Here is a 27,588-nt window from a genome sequence, read left to right on the forward strand (position 1 = left end):
GTTTACAGGAGTAGGAATTCTATTCCTGGAAACTGTTTTTTCATTGTTTCAGAAACATTATAGTTCTGGTTCTCCCTCTCCTTTTCTGAACATCCCTTCATTAGTTGTTTGTGTTTTTCCTAAGTTTCTTATGGTAGTTGTTCTCTATGTTTCTGTTCTTAGAAAACTAGAGAAGACTATGTACTCTTTACCTTGAAATGTTCACTTATGCTAATGGCTTTGACTACCACCTCTACCAGATTGCTCCTAAATCCCTATGTCTAGTCTTGAGTTGTCCTTTGAGCTCTGGAGTTTTTTCCATCTGTCTGTGGGAAATCTCTATGTGGGTGTTCTATTGGTATCTCCAACTAAACTTGTCAGAAATCAAATTTCCCATCTTTCCCTTGAAATCCAATCATCCTTGTGACTTTGCCAGTTCTTCAGTTAATAAAACATTAGTCCTGTTTTACGAGGACTCATAGCTCATATTATAATTAATTCTTCCCCTTTACCTTTCATTTCCAGACTATTCTATTTCTGCCCCTCCCTTTCTATTCCGATTAACTCCCATCATCCTAGGGTAGACCTTGCATTTATTTTGTGTTTACCTCTCTGTATATGTATTTCTTTCTTAGAATATAAACTTCCTGGGGCAGGTAGGTGGCACCGTGGATGGATTGCTGGCCCTGGAGTCAAGAGGACCTGAGTTCAAGTCTGGCCTCAGACACTAGCCCTGGTCAAGTCATTTAACCTTGATTGCTTCCAGAAAAGGAAGCTTCTTGAAGGCAGGAATTCTTTGTTTTTGTCTTTGTATCCATGGTGCCCGTTACATAGTAGGCACTTATTTAACATTGGTTGAATTGAGGAGAATGGCCTATGCTCATGTTCTTCGAAGATCCTGAGTTCTTCTCCCTCCACCTCCCTACTTAAGGAGCTCTGCCTCCTCCAGATAGCCTTTCTTATATCTTATCTCCTCCTGGATCAATAAGAGAGACTTCTTCCCCCTGGATGTCCCATAGTGCTTTTCTTGGTACCTCTCTAATTCTTGTAGGTAATATCTTGGATTACTTTGCATTATGCCTGTTTAATGTGTGCTTCTCACATCCCCCTTCTCAGCCTCCCCTTCCCCTGTAAGCCCAATGAGGGCAGATATAGTGTGTTCTGTCCCTCCTCCCTAGTGCCTAGGTTCTATACACAGTAGGTATCTAATATATATTTCTTTAATTGAATTAAAAAGTGTCTTTCTTACCTTCTGACACACATAATTAAGTGTTCACAGCAGATGAAGCAAGACCTTGGACTGCTATGAGCATAATTACCCCAAACCAGTGATATAAATACAGCTTCCTGATAATGATTTGATTGATTGCAGAAACAAAGAAACAGAGCGGCCTATAATTAGGAGGGACTTTCGAGGTCACCTAATCCTATGTACCTTTAACATAGAGGAGGAAACTGAGGCCAAAGAAGGGAACTGGCTAGCCCAAGGTCACACAAACTTTGACCCTGGCTCCATGCCAGTGGATTTTTCCTTTAGACCATAGTGCCTCACTTTACCCTGGATGTTGGATTTTCTTCCTTTTTTCTTCTAAGAGGCGGAAAAATCAAAAGATAAGAACTAAGGGAGCTGAGATATATGGTAGAACTCTGGTTTATTACACTAGGAGTAAAAAAAACAAAACTCATAAAGAGTGACTAAGAGCTTGAGGAAGGAAGCTGATGTTAATGTATAACAATTTTGGCTTCTAGTCATTTACTGAATGAAAACACACCAGCACCTAACTTGGTGCCTGGTACACAAATGCTCAGCAAATAGCTATTGTTTTGCCTTTTTCAACTTGGATCTTTGAAAAAATGGACTTGTCCCAGAATCAGGCATTTTCTCAGTCCATTGGGCTGTTTTAGGGGGTGGAGGGTTGAGAGAACAATGCTGAGGCCGCTAGGTTGGGGGGATGCCCTCCCAGAGGCCTGACCTCATGGCAATTGTATTGACTTGCTTTGTGGAGATTGTTCAGCCTCTAGATACAGTGAAATCAAGGGTCAAAGAATGAGAATTTAGAGTTTAGGTTTCCACAACTTACATAGATCAGTGGTTCTGTGATCTTATCACAGTGTAGTTTATGCCTTCTATCATTACCAGTAGTCATTAGATCTCCATATTTTTTCATCCTTTGGAACTACCTTTACAGGCTCTCTCCAACCCCCAGAAACCTTCCTTTGGTCCTTTTACCACTCTGTCAATACCATAGCAACTCTCAATCTACTATCCCTTGATCAGTCCACCTCCTTTTTTTGGTCATATATGTCCTTGATATATCTTTTATGCCACTTTTCCCACTCAAGTTGTCCTTGGTAATGCCCACTGTGGCCCTTTGGGTCACCTGCAGGTCTGATTCTTCTGAGATCATGTTGTTCTCAGAAATGCAGCCCCCTTGCCATCATCGTGGGGAGAAACATTTTTTCCCCCTATAAAATGGAGATATGATTTCATTACTATGGATTGCTCCCTGGATGAAATTCTCTTCCCCAGCACAGATCAGAAATTGTTCTGCAACTTGGAGTATTAGAGAGGTGCTTAGGACATTTAGACATTGACTTGCCCAGGATCCCACAGCCAGTATGTCTCAGAGGTGAAACTTGAACTTTCTGACCCTGAGGCTGGTCCCCATCCATTCTGCCACACCATCTTTCCCTAAGAGAACATTGGGGTTTGAAGGATGGACTTGTGCATCTTGAACAGAAAGTACTGTATGTTTTCCCAACTGTGATCCTGCCCCTTCTCCTATTTAGTACTGAATCTAGCTCTTTTTCCCGCTACAGCTCCCGTTCAGACGTGTGTAATCATAGACTAATCCAGTGGTCTGTGCCTCCTAGCTCCTTGTTAAGTTCAAACATTGTCAAATTGTGGAATTGAGATTCTTTTAGCAGTAAAATGAGTCAGTCTCCAAGTTGGAGAAAGTTCAGGATTTCTCGCTCCCAGATTGCCCTGTGGAGAAAGCTGAAGAGGAAGAATTTTGGTTCCAACCCATCCTGTTGTGTTTCCTTCCCATGCTGACATCTTCTCAACTCTCACTGACTGGCAGCTCAGCCATGGCCTTTACTTGGGGCCACTGCAGTTAAATGCCACAGTAGGCCTTCTCCTGGTCAGTGAGTGTTCTCGCGTGTTAGAAAGCTGCTGACTCCTCATGGAAAACTTTTGAGGAATTCTTCAGTTGACAAAGGCTATTGTCTCGTAGGGGCAGGGCAGTGTTTGGTGAGATGCCCTTTTTCCTGAAAACAGGAACTCCATTCTGTATTTGCTTCCCAGCCAGCTCTGATATCTTCAGTCAGCACCAGATGAAGAATGGCTTCTTTTCTTTCCTCTTTTTATTTATTTCACATAAATAAATAATATCTACTTATAAATAACATATTTATATCAATTTATTATAAATAAATATTTATTTTTATTTTATTTTGTATGTAGCCTCTATTTAACTTTACTTTTTTCCCCACCATTTAATAAGTATTTATTTTCTCTCCCTCCCATCTCACTAAAATTAAAAAAAAGAAAGAAAAAGAAAAACAAAATCCATGTAATAGTTAACATTTATGTAGTGCTTACCATGTGCCAGTTTCTGTGCCAAAAATTTTATAATTATTATCTCATTTGATCTTCACAACAACCCTGAGGGCTAGATGCTATTATTATCCCCATTTTTACAACTCAGGAAACTGAGGCAAACAGAGGTTAAGTGACTTGCCCAGGGTCACACACACTAGTAAAGTGTCGGGGGCTTTTTCTCAACAAGGCAGGGAGAAATTGGAAGGAGGGAAAGAATTTAGAGCTCAAAATTTTTAAATGAACATTAAAAAATTATTTTTTCAATGATCCTTTCAACTCAAGATGCAGAATGAGACATACATTGATATGAACGCCATGGGAATTTGTTTTGTTTGATATGTGAATCTTCGACTAGGCTCTTGCTGGTTGATACGGTATGACGAAGTAATGACAATTGTTTGAATAAACCTACTGCAACTTACAAATCCTAGTGAAAACTTTCTAATCAATCCCCTTGGGAACTTGTAAGATTATTGCAAAGGTGTCGTCACAGTTCAAAACATTTTTGGAACCCCTCTTTGGGAAGTGCCTTCAGAATCAGTTCACAAATCACACAGAAAAATGTGATTTTCATCCCAATAAGCTGGAGAGGCAGCATAGTCAGGAAGACCTCAGTTCAAATCCAGCCTTGGACACTTACTAGCTGTGTGACTGTGGGTAAGTCACTTAGATGCTGTATGCTTCAGTTTTTTCATCATTAAATGCTGTTGTTTAGTTGTCTTTCAGTCGTGTTCAGCTCTTTGTGACCCTATTTGGGGTTTTTTTTTGGCGAAGATTCTGGAGTGGGTTGCCATTTCCTTCTCCAATTCATTTTGTAGTTGAGTAAACTGAGGCACAGTTAAGTGACTTGTTCAGGGTCATGCAGCTAGTAAGTGTCTGAGGTTAGATTTGAACTCAGGAAGATAGGTCTTCCTGACGCCAGGCCTGGCGCCCTGTTTGCTGTCCCCCCTTCGTTAAACAAGGTTAAGAAATAACACTGCTGCCAACAAAAGTGTAAGAGAACACGTGTCCGGCCTCAGATACTAACACAAAAACTAGCTGTGTGACCTTGGGCAAGTCACTTAACCCAAACTTCCCTCCAGGAAAAAAGCCAAAAAAAGAGAGAGAAAACACGTGTCTACCTTGCCAGTGTATACATCAGACGAGGGCCATCTCCAGTGGTCCTGATCTATATCTTCCACTGGACCCAGACGGCTTTGGAGGAGACAGTGAGGCTGGTGCCCTTGCACAGCCCTCCCTCCCTTAAATCCAAATTCACTTTCAAGTCTTGGCATCACCTCCCTGATGTCATGGTCCTCTTTGAGAACAAAGGACAAGCAACAGCAGTGACACATGTCAGACAGGTGTGTAGAGTAAATCGATGAACTACATTTCATCCAAAAAAGCCTTTCTTTTTCATTGAATTATCTGAGATGCTTTAGATGCCTCCTAGAAGCAGGGAGTGTGGGTCATGTTGATGCTTGGAGTTCCTTCTACGTCACTGACTCTGTGACCTCCAAAGGATTATGTTTTGGAACATATCCAAAACATGGCCATCTGAACAAACCAACTGGGAAACAGGTTTTAATGCAGATTGTAGAGAAGCATGATTTTTTCTGTTATTTCTGAGAGCCGATGTAGGCTCTAGCCTGCATCCAAATGGCAGGTCTCTGCATCAAGAAGACCTGCTTTAGGGGCAGCTAGGTGGCACTAATAGAGCACCAGCCCTGGAGTCACGATCACCTGAGTTCACATCTGGCCTCAGAAATTTGACACAGACTTATTAACTGTGTGACCTTGGGCAAGTCACTTAATCCTAATTGCCCTGCCCTCTCCCCTCCAAAAAGCAAAAAAAAAAAAAAAAGACCTGCTTTGGACGCCTGCTTCCTATGGGACCTTAGGCAAATGATCCCATCTCTCTGACTGGCCCTGTTCCCTGTGCTGAGAGAATTACATGTCCCATGCACTCTGCCCCCTAACAAAAACCCAGACCCTTGGTTCTATCAGTGTTTACAAATGATCAAATAAAACCAAGATCAAGAGTCTGTTTACTTCCTGTGTGTCTCATTTCCAATGTAAGTTTTTGTTTCCAAAAGAAAATTATTCATGACTCTCCCCTCTTTTTTTAACCTTAGCTAAAACCAAGTAAATTTATCTAACTCCTAGGATCAAACCATGAAACTCATGACCCATTAGCAATGTCTTGCATACTTTTTTTTCCAAGCTAGAAGGTATAATATAGTAACTCATTAAATGTTAAATAGTGCTTTAAGGTTTGTGAATTTACATAAATATATAATATATTACATATGAGTATATATGCATATGTATATACACACATATACATATAATTTTATTTGTTCCTCGAAGTAACCATGTGAGATAGGTTATATTAAGTCCATTTAATAGGAAACTCAGGCTCATAAAGGGGAAGTGACTTCAATAGAGTCATATGGCCAATTAGCATTTGGGGCAGGATTCAAACTCAGGACTTCCTGACTCCACACCCAGTCAGTGTTCTGTCTACCATACCACACCACTTCTAGTAGGTTCAGTGTCCCATTCTCCCAGACCACTGGAACTGAGACATAGCCTGACAGTACAGGTAGGACAACCCCACAACTTAGCTCTGTCTAGCTTATTTAATTGCTTGGATGTGTGGCCATACTGTGTGACTGGAAAATACACAGACACACATTCATATGAGCTAATAAAAGTGTAGGTGATTAGGTATTTCTGGTTGTGCTATGTGCTGAGGAACTGTAAGTTGGTTCCAGGAATCCAGAGTCAGCGAGGAGCAGCTGGTAGGAGGAAAATGCATCTCCCTGCCCACTAGATGGGCTACACAGAAGCACTGTCCCAGATCTCTGAAGGACAACTTAGAGGAAGCAAGAGCTTGAGGAGCGATGGAGTCAGAAATGTGAAGCTAAGAGGGGAGAAAGGAGTGGATGGGTTCATGAACTCCTGAGGTAACTCTCCAGTTTCCACAGTTGCATGTGGCCAGACTGTCTGGTTGATCGTCTGGTAAAAGAAGAGATGTTCAGCAGTGCTTTGTGTTTCTGGAAAAATCCAGAAAAGTGCAATAACAGGGAGTACATGTGAGTCCAATTGGTCTCTAATGTCTGGCAGTAATTTTTTCTAGACATTCCTATTGCTGCACATCAGCGATCAGTCCAAGTCTGCGTGTGTATGTGTATTTTACTGTTGCATAAAGTCTCATTTCACTTTCTGACAATGTATTTCAGATTTTCCGAATGTTTCAAATTCTTTCTGTTTTGCAAGCAATTTTGTTGGGCACATTGTCTATTCCTAAGAGCATGAAAGTTTTTGCCCTTACTACACTTTGAAAGGAGATTTGGACTTTCATGATGGATAAAGAAAACAGATAGTTATCATTGTAAGTGTGATCACTTACATATGGGCATAATTATACACACCTGAGTGTCTGTTTTGGTTTTTGTCCTTGTATTCCTGATGTCTAGACTGCGCCTAAGATGCGGTAGGTGTTTAATAAATGCTCACTGCATTGAATTAGGTAATGGGTACAAAGGAATATAGGCAATAAAGTCCTAGAGAAATCAAATAAATTCTCATTCTTAGTCTGCTTCTGGTTTGTTTTGAAAGGACTTTTAAGTCTTCAGAGTGATATTTTTCACCACAGACTTCTGGTTGTGTCCTCTCATTGAGCATAGGGGTTAGAAATGATGTCACTGAGAGCAGAAGGGGGAGCAGTGGTAGATGGGATAGAAAGCATGTACGTTTGATAGGATGTGAGCTTTTACAAGGCAAGTATAAATACCAGTTGGACTCTTGAATTTGCTAATTGTTCTTCCTTGCTGCAGACTTTAGTTCTGACAGAGGGAACTTCAGTTCCTCTGCCTGTTTCTGAGTGCTGCTGATTTTGTCCCGGCTGTGATGGTTCCATGAAATGTCTCTTTTCGATGCTGTGTCATTCCATCAGTGCGCTTTTTTTTCCCTTCTAGCGGGAAGGCTGCCATATCTGGAAGATGCACATGGTGAAAGGGTCAGATGGCCTGGGCATCCAGATAACCGGAGGCCGGGGATCAAAGCGGTCACCACACGGAATCATCGTTGCCCATGTGGAAGAAGGAGGGGCTGCCCACAGGTGATAGAATTGTGTCTGCATTGTCTCTCATCTCCCCACCCCCCAGCCCACTCCCTCCTCACCTTCTAAACCAGTTTCCAAAAAATGCTGGTTTATAGGAAGTCATGGGATATCGTGCTGGACTTGCAGTCAGAAGACCTTTGTTCCAATCTTGCTCCGGCACTTACTAGCTGTGTGGCCCTGGGCAAGTCACTTGATCTTTATAAATCTTCGTTTTCTCTCTATAAAATAGAGGTGATATTTGCACTGTCTACCTCTCAGGGTTGTTGTCAGGAAAACACTTGCTTTATGTCTATTTAACGCTGTTAAGTTTTTAATCATCTGTTATTCTGTCAACTGGGACTTTCTAATAATTAGCAATTTCATTATAGGAGTGTAGATCGATAGCTGTATAGGACCTTAGGGGCCTTCTACTCCAACTCCCTCATTTTACAGAGCAGAAAATGGAAGCCTAGAGAGATTAAGTGAATTGCACCTGTGTCCATACCAGGAGTGAGAGAAACAGAGTTAGAACTGCGGTATTACTGGCTCCCAAGTTCAGCACTGTATGCACTACATGGTGTCCTCAGATTTGAATAGAAATGAATCTGTGTCTCACGTATTGACTTGCAAATTAACCTCATCTGTGTTGTAGTGTATTTTTGTTTATTTTACTAAACATTTGCTAATTACATTTTAATCTATGTTTTGTGGGAGCTCTTGAGTGTGACATCTCGGCATTATACTGCATCAGGTTTCCCCCCAAATCAGTGCTTTAAGTCAGGCATACCTTAAACTTAGATCTTCTATTTTTTGAAGCATAATCTCTTTTACATTTTGGGAATATCTAGTGTCTACGAGCTAGAGGTCACAGAAGGATCGATATGTCCCTTTCCTGCTAAACTCATTCCTGATTTTCCCTTCCGATTGTTTGTGGAATATGCTTAAACAGTGTCTCAAAAGTCTTAGTTCAATTTTATGCTATTAAAGCTTTAATGGATAGTTTTACATTATTAAAACTTTAATAGCACAGAACTATACTCAGACTTTTGGGATGCCCTGAGTATACTTAAGAAATAGCCATTTTATTTCTTGGCTGAGGATAGAAGCAAGATTCAATGTAGCAGACAGAATTTACGTATAGACTAAGAAGATAATTTGTTGTATTTATAGGAAGGGGGAATAGGGGAGGAAAGGAAAAAAAACATTTTTACGCAGTTTTATTTCACTAGCCTTAATCTCTAGAATTTTAGATCTGGAAAGTACTACAAAATGGCAGAATTTCAGAGGAAAAGACCTCAGATAAGTCATCTACTCCTGAACAAGAATCCTTTCTAACATACCCAGCAAATGATCCCTTCAGCCTTAAGTCCCTCCAGTCTTCAGGGTGTCTATGAATAAGGAAGTTATCACCTGGTAGATAACTTTCTAGTAATGAGCTACTCCAGTCTTAGCTGAGCTGCTCCTTAGATAAATAAAACATCCCATAGCCACACCTATCCTGGAAGCTTCTGGCTTTGTAGGATGTGCTGGAGACTGGGTGCTCCTCTGTCATAGCCCCCATGAGAATAAACTCCCCTCTGTGACATGAGGAGGCACAGTAGAACTTTAGTTGAGGAGACAAAGAATTAATAGATGTAAATCTAGCAATGATAAGAATGTGAAAGGGAAGGAATGAAGTGCATTGGAGAGGGGTGTGGGTAGAGAATATAGTGGGGGAAGGTCTCCTAACCTCCCTCTTTTAGAAATCTCTAGTTCCTTCAAGGTTGGGCTCAGGGTCACCTTCTACATAAAACTTTTCCTGATTTCCAGCTGCCAATGCCTTCCTTGCAAATTAACTTCTCTCTCTTTTGCATCTATTTTGTTTAATCCTCTTTTTGCTTCCATCCACCCTTGTTGTTGGAGAAGCCTTGGGGGAGAGAATTTACCTGCTGAATTTACCTTCTAACATGCCAAACCTAGGGAATTCTGTTTAACATTTGTATGTATATGTGTCTATTAATTGGCCCTCTCATGAAATCATAGGTTCGGAGCTGAGGAACATCTTAGAGGCCATCTAATACAACCCCTCCTTTTTACAGAGGTAGAAACTAAGGTCTACACAGTATAAGCAACTTGCTCAAGATTACATAAGTATTAAGTCACAGAATAAGGATTAGAACCCAGGTATTTTTTTTTTATTAATTTGTTTACTTTTAGTTTACAAGATTCAATTCCACAATTCCTTGAGTTTCACATTCTGACCCCCTCTCTCCCCTCCCCCCCATGGCAGCATACAGTCAAGTATAGGATCTGTAAATACTTTCACATTAGACATTAGTCAGGTTATAAAGACAGATTGTATCAGATGGAGTGAAAAATGATAAAGAGTAAATAAAACCAAACAAGAAAAGGAAAAAGATCAGGTAGTTTGCTTCAATCTGGATACAAACTCAGTTCTTTCTAGTTCTTTCTCTGAATGTAGACATCTCTGTCCATCATGAGTTTTTTGGGATTGACTCATATCACTGCTTTGCTGAGAAGAGTCCAGTCTATCAAAATTGGTCATCACACATACGTTGTGTCTGTAATTGTGTACAAATTTCTCCTGGTTCTACTCTTCTTACTCAGCATCAGTTCATAGAACCTTCTCCAGGTAAGTATGAAGTCCATCTGCTCCTTGTTTCTAATAGCACAATAATATTCCATAACATGCATATACCACTTGTTCAGCTGTAGCAGCAAGCACCCCAAGCGTCCTCAGGGTTTGCAGCTACCACAGGTTCTTGGATCTGCTTTGTTAAAGGAAAGCAACTCAAAATGGGTTAACAAGCTTATTTTAATCAGTCAGACATATATCGTTTACCTTGTTCAGGAGAAAAGGTCAGCACCCTGAACCTCAAAGTACACAGGCATAATTATCAAGACAGAAACATCAAGTAGACAGATTTCTAAACTGTCCAACCATTACATCCATACCCAGTCAACATCTGGGTTTCCACATTCTGGGTTTTTCAAAGCCGGGGGACTCTCAACAACGGCTTCCCAGAATTCAGATCAAATCACAGAATACTTCTCAAAGTGAGTCCTAAAACAAAGCTACACATCAGGGCTTATATAGCCTTCTCCTGGCTCAGAGAATGTAACAACCTTATTGACCCACTGGCCAATCAAAAAGTATCTACTGAAAAACAAGCCTCCCTCCCCAGGCTTCTGGTGCACTTTAGCCTAGGGGCAGGGAAGATCTTTAAAATTTACATTCGCATTACATCAGCCATCCCCCAATTGATGGGGCACCCCCTTAATTTCCAATTCTTTGCTACCACAAAAAGAGCTGCTATAAATATTTTTGTACATATGGGTCTATCTCCCACTTCTATGATCTCTTTGGGATATAACCCTAGAAGTGGTATTGCCGGGTCAAAAGGTATACAATTATTTATAGCCCTTTGGGCATAATTCCAGATTGCTCTCTAGAAAGGTTGGATCAAGAACCCAGGTATTCTTGACTTCCGTAGGACAGCTAGGTGGCACAGTAGACAGAGCACTGGTCTTGAAATTGGGAAGACTCATCTTCCTGAGTTCAAATCCAGTCTCAGACACTCAGTAGCTGTGTGACCCTAGGCAAGTCACTTAACTTTGCCTCAATTTTCTCCTCTGTATAATGAGCTAAAAAAGGAAATGGCAAACCAAGAAAATTCCAGATGGGGTTATGGAGAGTCAGGCACGATTAAAACAACCACAGATCACAGATTCACCCTGTTCCTTGACAGGGGGCAACAGATGCAGGTATTTGGGGGGAAGGGGGCATCCACAGAACTTGGTGATGGAATGGATGAGCAGGGAGTATAGAAAGAGGCTGGTAGGTAAGAGGGAGGAGTCCAAGGCTTCCAGACAGGATATCCAAGAGATCATTAACAACAGTCCACCATAAGGTTTGAGCTTCTGACCTTTAAAGCACAGGGGGAAAGCAGCCATTGGGGGCATCAGTGCTTTTATGTAATTTAAAGGCTAGCTGGAGGAAGAGACATTTAACTCTCCAAGGAGAGAACTAGGAGGAACTAGTCGAAGTTTGAGGGAGGCACGTTTTTTCTCATTGTAAGAAAAGGCTAACAATTAGAGCTGGCCCAAGGGGAATACACTGCTGTAGGGGAGAGGAGGTTCCAGGATCAAATCCAGGCAATGGATGAGTGCTCTAAGTTCTTGCAGCTAAACTTTGTGAGTTTTGGGGTCCTGCCCTCTTGTGGGCTCTGTTCTTGTCAGTGATGTCCCTCAAGCTTCCAGTGTCCTAATGTTTCCCACTGACATCCTTTGGTCAGAGTTGTCTGCAGCTCTCAACCACTCCTTACCCCTGTCTGCTAGGGAAGATAATGGTGAGGCGTGATGGCATAAGGCAAGCCACTATGGGGAAAGTGTTGAGTTCGCCTGGATGTTGATTTGAATTCTACTATTCCTCAAAATCTCTAGCTTTAACTTTGATCCCACCCCATTTGTTCTTTCTCCTGTAATAGATCTCTGCTTGAATTTGGGGGCTTCCTTGGGATGACCCTTGATTTCTTTAGCTTGAGACTACCACTAGTCCTTCCCTCCCCTGCTACCCACCCCTTCAACCAGTGTACTTTGGCCTGGCCAGCTTTTAGCCTTTTGTCTTAGGTTGCCTTTTTGGAATGCTTCCTGTAATTTATGTGACTGTTCTTTCCTGGTCACCTTCCCTGGATGTGCTCTAAATATGAGTGTCCCATCTAAAATATGGTACCCAGAACTGGGCATAGTACTCCCAGACATGATCTGACCAGGGCAGAATCTAGCTTGTCTTTTACTCCATTTCTCAGGACACTAGACTTCCACTGATATAGCCTAAAATTACATTAGCTTTTCTGGTTTGCTGGGTCTCTCCATTGACCCATACTGAGGTCACAGTTCACTAAAACCATCCCAGGTACTTTTTACTTAAATTGCTTCCTGGTCATGTCTCTTACCCCTGTCCCTTCCTATTCTGTACTTATACACTGGAGTTCCTGAACCCAAGGACAGGTCTTTGCCATCTTGACTGTCAATATGAGCCAGCTTTCTGACTTTCCTGATTTTGAACTTGACTCAGTCCTTCCAGATCTCCTCTTCGTCTTTCTGAGATTCGATGCCCAGCTACCTCCCTCAAAGGAAGAATAAGCTGACCCCAACTTGGAATTGGCCAGGATTGGCCAGACTCTAGTTTTCTTAACCTTTGCCTAAGTTTTCTGAAATGACTGTTGGTCAGGGATGGGGGGAGGGGATGGTATAAGTTATTTTTAGAACATGTAGAATGTGGGGATCTGGAGCCAAGATGGCAGAGTAAAAGCAGGGACTTGCTTGAGCTCTCCCCCAAGCCCCTCCAAATACCTGTAAAAAATGCCTCTAAACAAATTCTAGTGTAGCAGAACCCACAAAAAATTACAGAGTGAAACAAGTTTCAGCTCTAGACAGCCCTAGACAACCTGGAAGATTGACAAGAAAGGTCTTACATTAGTCTGAGAGAAGAGCGAAGTCCAGAATGGGCCATACCGGCACAGACAGGTCCGAGCAGGCCTCAGGGGACTAAATCACTTGCAACCATGGTGGTTCCCACATTTCTCAACCCCAAGATGCCACAGAAAACTTGGAAGGTCAATAGGAAAGCTCTGTGGGACCTGAGTGAGAGAAGAGTGTGGGTGGAGTGGGGTGGAGACCATAACAGCAACAGCAGCAGCAGCTCTCAGCCCGCAGAGGGTGGGGGGATGGAGTGGCTGATTGGAGGAGGGTACAGGGATCTCTTTGCTAGTGCTGAGGTGGGATTATCTTGCTTTGGCCCGTGCTTGGATCTGGGTTGCAGGCCTGGGGAAGGAAGAGCGCTAGCATGACAGAACTTGTGACAACAGTAGAGAGGAAATCCTGCTCATAGTTCCAAGGCAGAAAAGAGTGTTTGTGGTCACTTACAGCCCAGAGCACAGGCCAGGAGAGGAATAAGCACCTCTCCTTTGATCATACCACCTTAAAGAACTGAAAATTTACAGATCTCTGAAAATAGCTGCACAAAACCCCTGAATCTTGAGACTGTACATTGACTGGGAAAATGAGCAAACAGCATAAAAAAATTCAGACTATAGAGTTTTACTTTGGTGACAAAGAGAATCAAAAGATACAACCAGAAGAAGACAACAAGTTCAAAGCTCCTACATCCAAAGCCTCCAAGGAAAATATGAATTAGGGGGTGGCTAGGTGGTGCAGTGAATAGAGCACCGGTCCTGGAGTCAGGCGGACCTGAGTTCAAATTCAGCCTCAGACACTTAACACAAAAACTAGCCATGTGACCTTGGGCAAGTCACTTAACCCCAGTTGCCCTCCAAAAAAGCAGAAAAAAAAAAGAAAAATATGAATTAGTTGCAGGCCATGGAAGAACTCAAAAAGGATTTTGAAAATCAAGTAAGAGAAGTAGAAGAGAAATTGAGAAGAGAAATGAGAGCAATGCAAGAAAATCATGAAAAACAAGTCACCTTGCTAAAGGAGAAGTAAAAAAAATGCTTCAGAAAATAGCACCTTAAAATTAAATAGACTAACCCAAATGGCAAAAGAGGTCCAAAAAGCCAATGAGGAGAATGCCTTAAAAATCAGAATTGGCCAAATGGAACAGGAGATCCAAAAGTTCATTGAGGAAAATAATTCCTTCAGAATTAGAATGGAGCAAATGGAAGCTAATGACTTTATGAGAAATCAAGAAATTATAAAACAAAACCAAAAGAATGAAAAAATAGAAGACAATTTGAAATATCTCATTGGAAAAAAAATTGACCTGGAAAATAGAGAATTTAAAAATTATTGGACTACCTGAAAGCCATGATCAAAAAAGAGCCATCATCTTTCAAGGAATTATTGAGGAAAACTGCCCTGATACTCTAGAACCAAAGGGTAGAATAGAAGTAGAAAGAATCTACCGATTACCTCCTGAAAGAGATCCCAAAAAGAAAACTCCTAGGAATATGGTAGCCAAATTCCAGAGTTCCCAAGTCAAGGAGAAAATATTGCAAGCAGCCAGAAAGAAACATTTCAAATATTGTGGAAACACAATCAGGATAGCACAAGATTTAGCAGCGTCTACATTAAGGGATTGGAGGGTTTGGAATATGATATTCTGGAGGTCAAAGGAGCCAGGATTAAAACCAAGAAGCACCTGCCCAACAGAACTGAGTATAATCCTTGAGGGAAAAAAATAGATATTCAATGAAATAGAGGATTTTCAAGAATTCTTGATGAAAAGACCAAAGCTGAATGGAAAATTTGACCTTCAAATACAAGACTCAAGAGAAGTGTGAAAAGCTCAACAAGTAAGAGAAATCATAAGAGACTTATTAAAGTTGAACTATTTATATTCCTGTATGGAAAGATGATATTTGTAACTCATGAGACTTTTCTCAGTATTAGGGTAGTTGGAGAGAATATATATAGTAAGAGGGCACAGGGTGAGTTGAATATGAAGGGATGATATCTGAAAAATAAAATTAAGGGATGAGAGAGGAATATACTGAGAGAAGAAGAAAGGGAGAGGTGGAATGAATGGGGTAAATTATCTCATATAAAAGAGGCAACAAAAAAAGCTTTTACAGTGGAGGGAAAGAGGTGGGAGGTGAGAGGGAATGAGTGAACCTTACTCTCATTGGATTTGGCTTGAGGAGGGAATAACATACACACTCAGTTGGGTATAGAAATATATCTTACCTACAAGAAAGTAGGGGAGAAGAAGAATTAGAGAGGAGGAGATGATGGAAAGGAGGGCAGATGTGGGGAGGGGGTAATCAGAAGCAAACACTTTTAAGAAGGGATAGGGTCAGAGGAGAGAATAGAATAAATGGGGGGCGGGATAGGGGGGGAAATGTAGTTAGTCTTTCACAGCATGACTGTTATGGAGGTCTTTTGCATGACTACACATCTATGGCCTATATTGAATTGCTTGCCTTCTCAATCAGGTGGGTGGGGAGGGAGGAAGGGAGAGAATGTGGAATTTGAAGTTTTAAAAACAAATGTTAAAAGTTGTTTTTATGTGTAACTAGGAAATAAGATATACAGGCAATGGCATATAGAAATCTATCTTGCCCTACAGGAAAATAGAAGAGAAAGGCATAAGAGAAGGGAGAGGGGGGTGTTAGAAGGGAGGGCAGATTGAGGAAAAGGATAATCAGAATGCATACCATCTTGGAGTGGGGGGAGGGGAGAGATGGGGAGGAAATCTGGAATTCAAAATCTTGTGGAAGTGAATGTTGAAAACTAAAAATAAATTAATAAAAATACCTTTAAAAATATAATGTGGGGATTTGGTGGTGGGCATTGGATTGGGGACCTCCCTTGAGCACCCATGGGTTGTGGGAAGGAGAGAAAAAGTATCTCAACTCCTAGCTAGTTCATCAGAACCAAGAAGGAGAGACAAGGACATCTTTCCCACCATCTAAGCTCAGCTTGCTGAATGAAGTCATACTTGTTGACTGATTGCTTGGAGCTCAGAGACATGCAAAGCTAGAGACAGGACTTGGGCTGCCTTAGTAGAAGGAGTTAAAGCCATGGAAACAGATGAAATCCTCCAACACAGAGGTGTTAAATTCTGGGTGGTCCACAAAACTCCCAAGTGTAACAGTACCCAGATTAAAAAGGGAATGCAAAATGTTTAAGAGAATAAATAAACTTACAGGAAAACATAAATAATGTTAATTTGTGATTTTCTAAGTCAATATATATAGCCTGTTTCCATTTATGTTTGACACCACTCTGTCTCACTGTGATACCTTTCTGGACTCTAGGAAGTATGGTAAGCTTCTCCTGCTGTCCCTAACACAGAGACCATGTACCTTAGAGATCCGAGCTTTTATTTTCAACTATATTTGAAGCCTTTACTCTTTGGGAAGGGTACTTTTAGACATTGTCTGATCTGCTTTGTTCTATTGGGTCTGATAGTTCAGATGAGGACCCTCCTGCCTCTATGATGGGGCCCTCTCCTTTAATGCCATTAGTCAGTGACACAAGTCTATTAGAGATAGGTCATCCAAGACCATCAGGATAAGACTAAAGCACAGCGTAATCACAAGTAATGAGATCTGTAGGAGAAAAGTATGGAGGCTTTCACTGATGGGGATGTTGAGTCCATCTCCCATGAGGAGACTTGGTCCCCTATGATAAAAATCTACAGGACATATATTCTCCCTAATTAGGACTTTTGGTCTTGAGCTGGATGTTCTTAGTGATTCATCAGCTGGTGAGAGGTGGGGTCTCCCTGGGCATAAGGAAGGAAGCAGAGTGATAAATCGGGACTGGATCAGTAGAAAGAGCCTGGTTTTCTAGTCAGGCACATCACTCCCATGTCCCTAGGCCTCACGTTCCTCATTTGTTAGATAAGGAAGTTGGACCAGATGGCCTCTCGGGTCCCATCTATTTTAAATCTGTGATTTTTGGAGTTTCCTCATCAGAAGTCCTACCTCTTACTCTGATTTGATTCAGCTTTCCTCACTATTTACCCATGATAATTTTACGTTCTCTGAATTCCTTTGCCCCACCCTCCCCCTTCCCTGTTGTTGAGGGGGGGGGGGGGGTTTATGCTTCTCTCCTAGCTACCTCTGCCTTGAGGGCTCCCCTGTGGCCAGTGCCTGAGCAGACAATATGGCTCCCCAAGATCGTTGAAGGTGTTGGGTTTATGGAAGGGAATAGGGTCAGACTTGGAGGCTTCCCTCACCAGTGACCCTCAGGAGATCACTAGAAGTCAACTACAGATACGGTAATGTTTGTCAAACTGGTAGCAGTGACAGGTCCCTCATTCGCTGTAGTCACAAAGATGATGTAAGATAACCTGGATACTCTTGGCCTCTGACTGGGTGAGGGAAGGGTGGTAGTTACTTCTTCCTCCATCATAATACTAAGAGAATCTGTCAAAACCAACTTTGAATGACACCAGAGAATTACATCCTTCCCTGAGGTCACTACATTGCTAGGAAGGCTGTGAAGGAGAAATGTAGGATATATTTCTAAGAGATTGGGAATTATTGTGCTATAGTTCAAGGGGAGATGTCTTTTCCCCTTACTGACCTTACAGACTTCCAAATTTATCCTTAAAACTGATATAGAAAGTTGGAAGGTTTTGCAAACTCTCTCAGCTCCTCCTGTAGCCTCTGACAGGTATGTGGAAAAGTCAGTGCTCAGTGAAGATAGGACTGGGCCAGGTGCTCCCCTCCCCAAATCCAAACTGTGGGCACCTTACTACTCCAGTTCCCATGACTTCATTCAGCAACCTGAGCTGAGGGGGTAGGTGGGAAATATGTCCTTGTGTAATGGTAATGTAATTTTGAATTTGAAGATCCCTTTGTGTTGGCAAAAGTACTTAGTAACTGATCAAGCCTCTGATTGGGGGAACATAAGGTATGAACTGCTGCCCCCTTGTTACTGACGTAACAGGAAATGGGCTGAAGGAAGTACGTCATATTGTGTATATAAGAAAAGCCCCAGAGAGGCACAGTCAGAATTTCCTTGAGACCCAGATCTGGTGGCAGAGCAGCTACAGAAGGGAGAATGGAGATTAACTGATTAACAAGAGTTAATCAAGACTGCCCCAAGAGTGGAAGACTTTGAGACTACTGATTGGTGACTAATTGAATTAACTTAAGAGTGACTATTTTACTTTGAGACTATGTTGTGAATATTATATTGTGATTTTCTGTGATAAGTTGAAATATGGTGAATGCTGTATTATGAATTATGCTGTACCTTGATTTTCCATGGATGTTTTGCTTTTGTTATGGAATAGAGTGATCACTATACTGAGTAATCAGAACCTTTAAAAAGCTGTTCACAGTAGCAGTTCTTCTGGAAAGCTTCTGTGCATGGCATTACACCTTGTCTCCCCTCCTTGGTTCTAGTGAACCAGCTATGGGTTGGGATTCTTTCTCCTCCCCACCACAGCACAAGGAAGCTTAGGCCCATTACCTCTTACCCCCCTCCCCCCCAGCTCTGTATGCATTTGCTGAGGACATATCTGAGGCTCCTGACTGGGGTTTCCCAGAATGGATCTAGAGACACATCCTATGAGAAAGAGGGAAGAGAATGAGACCACACAAGGAACATAAGGTCAGGAGAGAACATCATAGAAGTTGGGGATTCAGAGAAGTGAAAATGAGGATGAGGCTTCTGGGCATGCAGACCCTAGCCCTGGGAGAGGAGAAAAACTTAGGTCTGCAGCTGGGAGTTTCACCTTTACTTGTCACTCCAGGAAGCTATTCAACTACAGTCAGTGGATCTGACTCACACAGACACAGCAGGCAATATCTGCTATTACCCCCCAGGATTAAGAACAGCTCTTCATGGGTCTGTATCCCTTGGGATCATGTGTCAATTAGGGCTTCATGTTATATGTCAATCATCTTAAGTCCTTGGTTCTTTTCTTTTCCATCTACCAAGGGTGTATATATATATATATATATATATATATATATATATACTATATACAAGTCTCTCAAGAAGGTTTCTTTGTTGCTAATAATTGATATGGAAATGCCAGAGAAAAGGGGCTCCTGTGATGGATTTATCACTAACACGCTAAAACTCATGCCATCTTTGGGACTGACACTTGCTTATGGGCTTAATGCTAGTCACTTCAAACTGTGCAATCAAGTAACTCTACTTAAAATTGGTTTTAGTCATTATTTCTTCCTCTTTTGAGTATACCCTGACCCATACAAACCATCTCCCCCACTCCCCACCCCATTCCAGGAAAATAACAATTCTTCTCCTGAAGCATCTTGACAAAGGTTGTTTTTTCCTCTGTGTTTCCTCAGGGATGGCAGGCTGACCTCAGGAGATGAGCTGCTGATGATCAATGGTCAGTCACTGGTTGGCCTCTCCCATCAGGAAGCCGTGTCCATTCTCCGTGCTGCCACTGGACTAGTTCAGCTTGTGGTGGCCAGCAGGGTAGGTGTTTTCAATTGTTATTTTCACAGTGGCAAGGATGGGGATATGGTCTGTACTTGTGATTGCATTGGTATGAGGAAAGTGCCCCTTATCAATACAGGTTGGTATCTTTTCTGAAACCTAGACTCTTACAGAGTTGTCTGGGGCATGTAGAGATTAAGTGCTTTGTCCAAGCTCATACAGCCAGCATGTATCGCTGTCAGGACTTGAAATCACATCTTCTCGGTTCTAAGACAACTCTTTATCTTTTAGAATTTGCACCCTGCATTGGAGGTGTGCATGCCAGGCACCATACATTTTTTTGCTTTTTTTTTTTTTGGAGGGTGGGGAGGAAGGGCAACTGGGGTTAAGTGAGTTGCCCAAGGTCACATGGCTAGTAAGTGTGTCAAGTGTCTGAGGTCGGATTTGAATTCAGATCCTCCTGACTCCAGGGCCGGTGCTCTATTCACTGTGGCCACCTAGCTGCCCCATATAAATTTTTTTTAATTAAATTTTATTTTATTTTCCCACCAAACACTTCTAATAGAAAGGAATCTTGCCTCCAAGATATTTTTTTTTTCTATAAAACATAGGTCTAACCAACAAGCACACAAAGGTGTTTGGCCAAGTGTTATATGTGTTAGTATTGGTTTTATTTTAACTTATGGGTTGTGTGTATACATATATACATATATACATATATATGTAAATGGTTGGAATGTTAGGGCTGGGGAAGAAGACAAGTTTGGTAAAATAAGGGATGGGAACAAATATTTTGAATGGAGAAAAGGAAGAATGTAATGGCAGGACAGAAATTCTTCAGAGAAAAGGAGGAAGGTAAAAGATTTAGGTAGGTGGAGGGGGGAAACAGATGAAGATGCTCATTCCTAAATTCATCTGATCCTTGATCAGATGGAATGAAGGTCCTGACTAGACATGCTTGGGGTAGTTGGGGTAGGAAGTTGTTTTTAGAATCATGACATTTTCTAGTCAAAAGAGACTTTATGGATGATACCATTTCCATAAGAAAATAGATTTATTGTTTTATGGTCTCTGGAATGACTCTGGATCTGACTCAACCCTTGTTTTTAAGCCACTTATAATCAAATGGAGATTGGAGAAAGGAAGATATATCCATAACTAACTGTGATATAAATGCAGAGGAGAGGTCCAGGCAAAGTACTATAAGAAACTGGAGGGGAGAAAAGAGCATTTTTAGCCAGGGTCATCAAGAAACATCCTGGAAGCAGTGGTTTCTGAATTGGGCCTTTGTCTAACACAGTCATTTGACAGAATAGGAAACTGAGGTCTTGACAATAAGGAGCTAGTTTGTGGGAGAACTGGGACTAGGGCCCAGGTTTCTACCCTGCTCTTAGCCTTGGGTTTGGGCTTTCTCCCTTTCCTCTTTGTAGTCTTCAGCAATACCCCCAGAATCAAATATAAAGTTCTCTGATGTTTAAAACCCTTCACCAACTGGCCCTTTCTTACCTTTTCCAGGCTTATTATAACTCATTCCCATCCACATAGTCCATGATGTGAAGGCACTTGGCTCTTTGCTATTTTTGGAACAAGATACTCTATCTTCTGACAATATTTTTTTTTCTGACTGTCCTCCACACCTGGAAGGCCTTCCTTCTTCATTGTCATGTCCTGGCTTCCCTGGCTTTCTTCAGGTCCCAGTTAAAATCACACCTTCTGCAAGAAGCCTTTCCCATTTCTGTCTTAACACTTGGGCTTTCCTCCTGAAAATGACCTCCAATTTATCCAATCTACAGCTTCTCTGTATGTAGCTGTTTCTATGTCTCCCCCCTCCCTCCCCTGCTTTTAGACTGTGAACTCTGTGAAAGTAAGGGACTGTTTTTGCTTATCTTTGTGTCTTTGGTGCTTGGCTCACGGTAGTCACTTAATAAATGCTTTTTAACCTACTAACTTGCTAGGAGAGGAGATTTCAAGGTCACATTGTGGGTTGGCATTCCATGTGACACCTGGAGCTGCTGGACAGAGGTACCACTTCCCTCCTGGGAACATCACTGACTTCCACATGCACTACTCTGCAAACACCATTGCCTAATTAATGATGTAGATCCACTGCATGTGAAATCAGGAGGAAACTTGTTTCTCACTCCAGCATATTTTTGCTGCAGTTGAGACAATGAAACAGGCCATATTATTGACAGCTTAATGAGTTGGTACCACCGTTTGGAATTTCATTGAATTAATACTGAAAGGCACAGGTCCTGGAAGAGCTTCAGAGTGGCCACAGCACTGAACTGTTTCTAATTTGTGTGTGTGTGTGTGTGTGTGTGTGTGATGTGTATGTGTGTTGGGTGTTTTAGTCCTTGCAGTTACTTAAAATTATTTATGGCTTCCCTTCTTTCCTCCTAATTCAGTTTGCTTGAAGCTTGAAGTTTGGGACTATCCCTTCCAGAGAAATATTGGTGCCATGCATACAGTGACCCTATTCTATCCTTTACTTGTTAATTTCTAAATCAGGGATGAGGACTTTTTGCCTATTTTTTTTAAAACTCATCATTCCAAAGAAAACAGAATCAGTCATGTACATAAGTAAAAATCCATAATTAAGGGCCACACACAGGATTTGGAAATTAATGGTTATGACAGAAAATATCATCTCAACTCATCAACTGACATCAACACAATCATGCATTTATGTAGTCATTCATTCATTCTGTTATTTATTTGTTTATGTGACTAATCTTTAGTCCCTACTATAAATAAGGCACTGGACATTGTGATGTAGATAGTATACTTCCTCATCTTGGCCTTTCAGAATAACTGTCTTTCTTCAGTTCCCAACTCGGGTATCTCCTTTTATGCAAAATCGAAGTTCTAATCGAATCTTCTTCGACTACTCAAAAACTTCAGTGGCTCCTCCCTATTACACCCCAAAGTAATACTAACTACTCAGTTTGTCATTTAAAACACTAGTGTAGTGTCAACCTACTTTTTCAATATTTTTACTTATTAGTCCCTTTTATGACCTCTACACCCTGGCCAAACTGGTCTTCTTGTTTTTCTTGTATACAACACCCCATCTCTCAACTCCGTGCCTTTGCAAAAGCCTTCTTCAGCACCCAAATACACGTTCTCCTCATCTCTGCCTCATAGAATCCCTGGTTGCCTTCAACACTTAGCTGTGTGTGTGTATAGTTATTATATATATATATATATATATATATATATATACATATATATCTACACATATATATACACACACACTTGTATAGTGTATATATATAGTTATAATATTTGTTATTACATAATGTGTTTCCTATTATATTTACCTTTATATGTTTATGCAATATTTTTAAATAAATGTATAATATATAAATATATAATAATAAATTTTTAAAATAAATAATTTTCTATGTTATATATAAATAGATAGCATATTTTACTATAAAGTAATAAGAGAAGTACCTTGGTCTAGTAGATAATCAGGTACCCTATTTAAACCAGGAAAATGTGGGTTCAGATTCCAGCTCTTGCATAGACTGGCTGTATGAGTCTCTTAATCTCTCATTACTCTAAGCCTAGAAGTGGCAGAGAAGGCCCCAAGTTGCCTTGTTAGGAGATTCTTTATCTAAGAGTTCCTAATACCAATGAAATAATAGACCTAATGTCTTTATAAATAATTACTGTGTTAAATACCTTCGCCCCACTTGATATGTAGTCACCCCTTTCCTAGGCAGCTGGCTGATGTTGGGGACAGAATACTACTGCTGGGGTCTATAAAGCCAAGCATGAGCAGCTTTCCAGAGGACTGCTGCTGTGAACAGCTTTCAAGGTTCTGATTACACAGTATAGTGAACTATTTATTCAATAACAAACTAAACATTCACAAAGCATTCACATAAAATCAAAGTCCAGCATCACAATGTTATGGCATAACAACTTATCACTAAAATGGCCACATAGTTTTCACCAAAGTGGTTACATAGTTTTAAGCAAAAGATAACATTCATTTAGTAACACAATCATTTAGTAAATCCTTAATTCAATCATCCTTAAGGAGGCAAGCCTCATTAATTGACACAAAGTACAAAGGTCAAAGTCTTTACCCCTAGGTCACATTGTCTTAATCTCTTCAATCAAAAAGTCCTCTTTCTTCTTAATTGTAGAAGTCCTTAACTCAGTCATCTAAATATAAAGGTCAGAGTTCTCTAGCCCTAGGCCACAGTGAGTCATGTTTTTCTCAGTTTGCATTAAATACCCAAGGAGAGGTCTTTTCATCTTGACTTGAGGCAGCCTCTCAGCTTCCATGGGCCCAGCTCCTGCCCGAATCTATCCAGCTGCCACCTGGGTTCAAAGGCAGACAGCTCTCAGTTCTTTGTCCAGCTTCTTGTGCAGTTCCTGTTCCATATTGAAGCTCACAGTGTCTGGTCCACATCAAGTCCTTCTTCACAGTTTCTGTTCCTGGGAAGACAAAGCTTAACAAAGCCACGATAACATTCATATACATTGCTGGCACCCTCATCAATTCACTTTCTGCCTTTGAAATCAACATAGACCCAACAACAAGGTTTGAGGAATCAACACAAATCATCAGTATAGTCCCTGGATCTCTGGAATCTTTAGCAAGACTCTCCTCCAGAATTTCTGTAAACATCCAACAAGAAAATCCTCTTTCAGGGCTTCTAAACCAGCAGCAAGATCCCAGGGCTTCTGTAACAACAACACCATCCTCTATTGGCAGACAAATCTGACAAAGTAACATCAAAACAGACAGACAAAGTATCAACATCACAGCCATGCCTCCTCGCAGTTCTCCTCTCTTCTCATTTCTTCTCAATTCTTAGTTCAGTCCTCAGTTCTCATTTCTCTTCTCATTCTTCTCAGTTCAGTTCTCAGTTCTCTTCTCTTTCTCCAGCAGTAGCAGCCCAACCTATAGATGCTTGATACCAGAAGTTCTGGCCTCTCTCAGCTTGGGCTTTTCCTTATATACGGTATTAGCTCCTCCCTGTTCTGCCCCTTCCTGTTACATCAACAAGCCCATCTCACTGTGGGATTCACAAGTTCTGGGTCTTAATATTTGACACAATTATGAACTTGAAGCTAAGTGCTAAGTACCTGCTAGCTTGCCAATACAAAGCGCAGGGAAGATCTTCAAATTCCCATTCCCATTATAGTGTCAGAAAGACCTGGGTTCAAATCCAGCCTTGGATACTTGCTAGCTGTGTGACCCTGGGCAAGTCACTTAACCTCTGTCTGCCTTAGTTTTTTTCAGCAGTAAAATGGAGATAATAATAGCACCAGGAGGTGCAAAGGTTGTTGTGAGGATCAAATGAGATAATATAAGCACTTAGCTGAGCGCCTAGTATATAGTAAATACTGTATAAAGCAGACTATTGTTGTTTTTATGGAGAATTGCCCCATTTTAGCTCACTTTGGGAAGGGGGTGTTGGAGAATGGTTTATGAGGAAGGTCTTGATCTATGACAGGGATGGGGAGCCACAGGTGACCTCGAGGTCGCAGGTTCCCCACTCCTGGTCTAGAATTTCATCAGTGCAAGGAACTCTTGGTGTGAGAACTCTCTCAAGCAGATCACTAGGTCGGTGACTCACAGTCTTGGAGAGATGCCTGAGGATAACCTATGTTCCTGATTCTCAGGTTGGCTCTCTCTATGCCAGGCTGCTTCCCACTCTGCACTTAGCAGACAGTCACTCTCCACCAGATGAATGAAAGCAGGATTCCAAAGGCTCTGTCAGCATCACTGGAAGACAAGACATTGACTTCTCCAGAGCTGGTCCTGGCCTTCTGAATCCCCTTTCCTTGGTGGCCCAGCAGAGTTCACATCTCTGATGGGTTACACAGTTTGATTTTTTGTTTAATAAAATTCATCCAGTTCTTCAGTTGAGGTGTTAGTGCAGGGCCCTAACAGAGGAGTCCAGAATAGGTTATTTCTATGTCCCTGGAGCTGGACACACCTGTGGAAACTGGGGCTGATGCCATGCCTCTGATCATTTGCATGCCTTCTCCTGTCCGAATGTCCTTCTGGTCTCCTTGCCCCCAGCCCTGAAGGAGTACGAGGATCAAGGCTTTCACTGTGTTTCCTTCCTTCTGAAAAGTATGTGCTGGGTGGGAGGGGCTTACGTTCATCTTCTGGCTGGAGTCTGCTATATACCCCACGCTTGGAAGGTGCTATCATGTTTCCTGCCCTGGGCCCATGTCAGCTTTGAACAGCCTAGCTATGTTCCTGGGCAGAAATCTGGCATGTCTATTTCTCTCTTCAGGGTTCCATCTGCTTTATCTGTCCCACCTCTAAGCCTGCAGATACCCTCCCACAGGACATAGAAAACCATGGGACATATTGACAAAATCTAAGCCAAAGGCTTTGCACTTCCTTCAGACTGACGCAAATGGCATTTATTTCCCTGTATGAGTTAACTTTTTCCTCCATTCTCCTTCCCCGAACCCTCCCACTTACTGTCTTTAATGGTCAGCCTTTTTTAGTCTCTAATTTAATGTATTGATTCAAATAAAAATCTATTCCTTTGCTAATGAGTGTATTGTGCAAGTGAAATAACAGAGAGGAGGGAAAGAGGGAGGGAAGGGAGGGAGAGAGGGAAGGAAGGAAGGAAGGAGGGAAGGATGGAAAAAAGAAAATCAAGGGAAGGTTGGACTGGTCAGAGCCGTCAACTGGACACTGGCAAATGGGACAGTGTTTTGCAGTTGTAATTACTTTTTTTGGAGGGGGAAGGCAAGGCAATTGGGGTTAAGTGACTTGCCCAAGGTCACACAGCTAGTTAAGTGTCAAGTGTCTGAGTCCGGATTTGAACTCAGGTCCTCCTGACTCCAGGGCTGGTGCTCTATTCACTGTGCCACCTAGCTGCCCCATGATTATTTTTTTACTGAAAGGGAGTCCTAGTCATCTAAGAAATTAGGTATGTGTGAGAATAGAGTAGGGGTGGGGTTAGAGGTTCAGGGACCAGTGGCTTTCAGTTTCTTTATATCTACAGACAATTTAGGCAGGGAAAAAGCCCCAAAGACCACTTAGCCCACTTGTTCCTACTCATCATCTTAAAAGAACTTCTCCCCAGAATTCAAGAGGAGGCATGAAACATCAGTGAGTGGTGTTTGGAACAGCCCTGGGATTCTGGGTCAAACTTTCTTTGTAGCACTGACCCATGGCCTATTTCAGAGTCATCATACTGGACTGGACAGGTTTTGTTGTTCAGGCTTGCCAAGGCTGACATGAAAAAGCTATGGACTAAGCAGAATTTAGGATCTTAGAATTAAGAGCTGGAGGGGACATTAAAGTTCATCTGTTTCAACACTTTGGTTTTGTAGATGGGAAAGCCGAGAAGGGATACGTATTTATTAAGCAACTATTATATAACATTTATGTGCTAAGTATCTTACAAATATTATGTTATTTGAAACTCACAACAAGCCTGTGAGACAGGCATGATTATGATCCCTATTTTAGGGGCAGCTAGGTGGCATGATAGTGCATAGAGCAGTCAGGAAGCCTCATCTTTCTGAGTTCAAATTTGATCTTAAACACTTACCAGCTGTGTGACTCTAGCAAGTCACTTAACTCTGTTTGCCTCAGTTTCCTCATCTGTAAAATGAGCTGGAGAAGGAAATTGCAAACCACTCCAGTATTGTGGCCAAGGAAACCTCAAATGGGGTCACAAAGAGTCAGACACAACTGAGTGACATCAACAACAACAAATAATCCCCATTTTACACTTAGGGAAGCTGAAGTGCAGTTAGAAGTTAAGTGATTTGCTCAAGGTCACACAGCTAGTGGACATCTGAGGCCTAATTTGAACTCCAGTCTTCCTGACTCAAGGCCCAGCACTCTATGTTGTTGTTCTGTCATGTCTGACTCTCTATGACCCCATTTGGGGTTCTCTTGGCAGAGACATTGGAGTGGTTTGCTCTTTCCTTCTCTGGATCATTACAGATGAGGAAGTTGAGGCAAACAGCGTTAAATGACATGCCCAGGGTCACAATGCTAAGTGTCTGAGGCCAGATTTAAACT

General features: G+C 41.6%; 1 protein-coding gene and 1 long non-coding RNA gene across 5 annotated transcripts in view; both read left to right on the forward strand.

Annotated features, from left to right (window-relative positions):
- LOC138171490 (PDZ domain-containing protein 2-like) overlaps window positions 1-27,588 on the forward strand; it is a 539,177-nt gene that overhangs the window by 381,690 nt on the left and 129,899 nt on the right. For all 4 annotated transcript variants that reach the window (XM_069101003.1, XM_069101012.1, XM_069101022.1 and 1 more), the window contains 2 exons: window positions 7,546-7,688; window positions 19,466-19,598. In XM_069101003.1, coding sequence (XP_068957104.1) covers window positions 7,546-7,688; window positions 19,466-19,598 — 276 coding nt within the window. The remainder of the gene's footprint in view (window positions 1-7,545; window positions 7,689-19,465; window positions 19,599-27,588) is intronic.
- LOC138171518 (uncharacterized) overlaps window positions 1-27,588 on the forward strand; it is a 579,386-nt gene that overhangs the window by 368,109 nt on the left and 183,689 nt on the right. The window lies entirely within an intron of this gene.

This window comes from Petaurus breviceps, unplaced genomic scaffold (genome assembly GCF_028583685.1).
Source record: "Petaurus breviceps papuanus isolate PSGF00001 unplaced genomic scaffold, PetGlider_PUasm1.0 128, whole genome shotgun sequence".
Taxonomy (NCBI): Eukaryota; Metazoa; Chordata; class Mammalia; order Diprotodontia; family Petauridae; genus Petaurus; species Petaurus breviceps.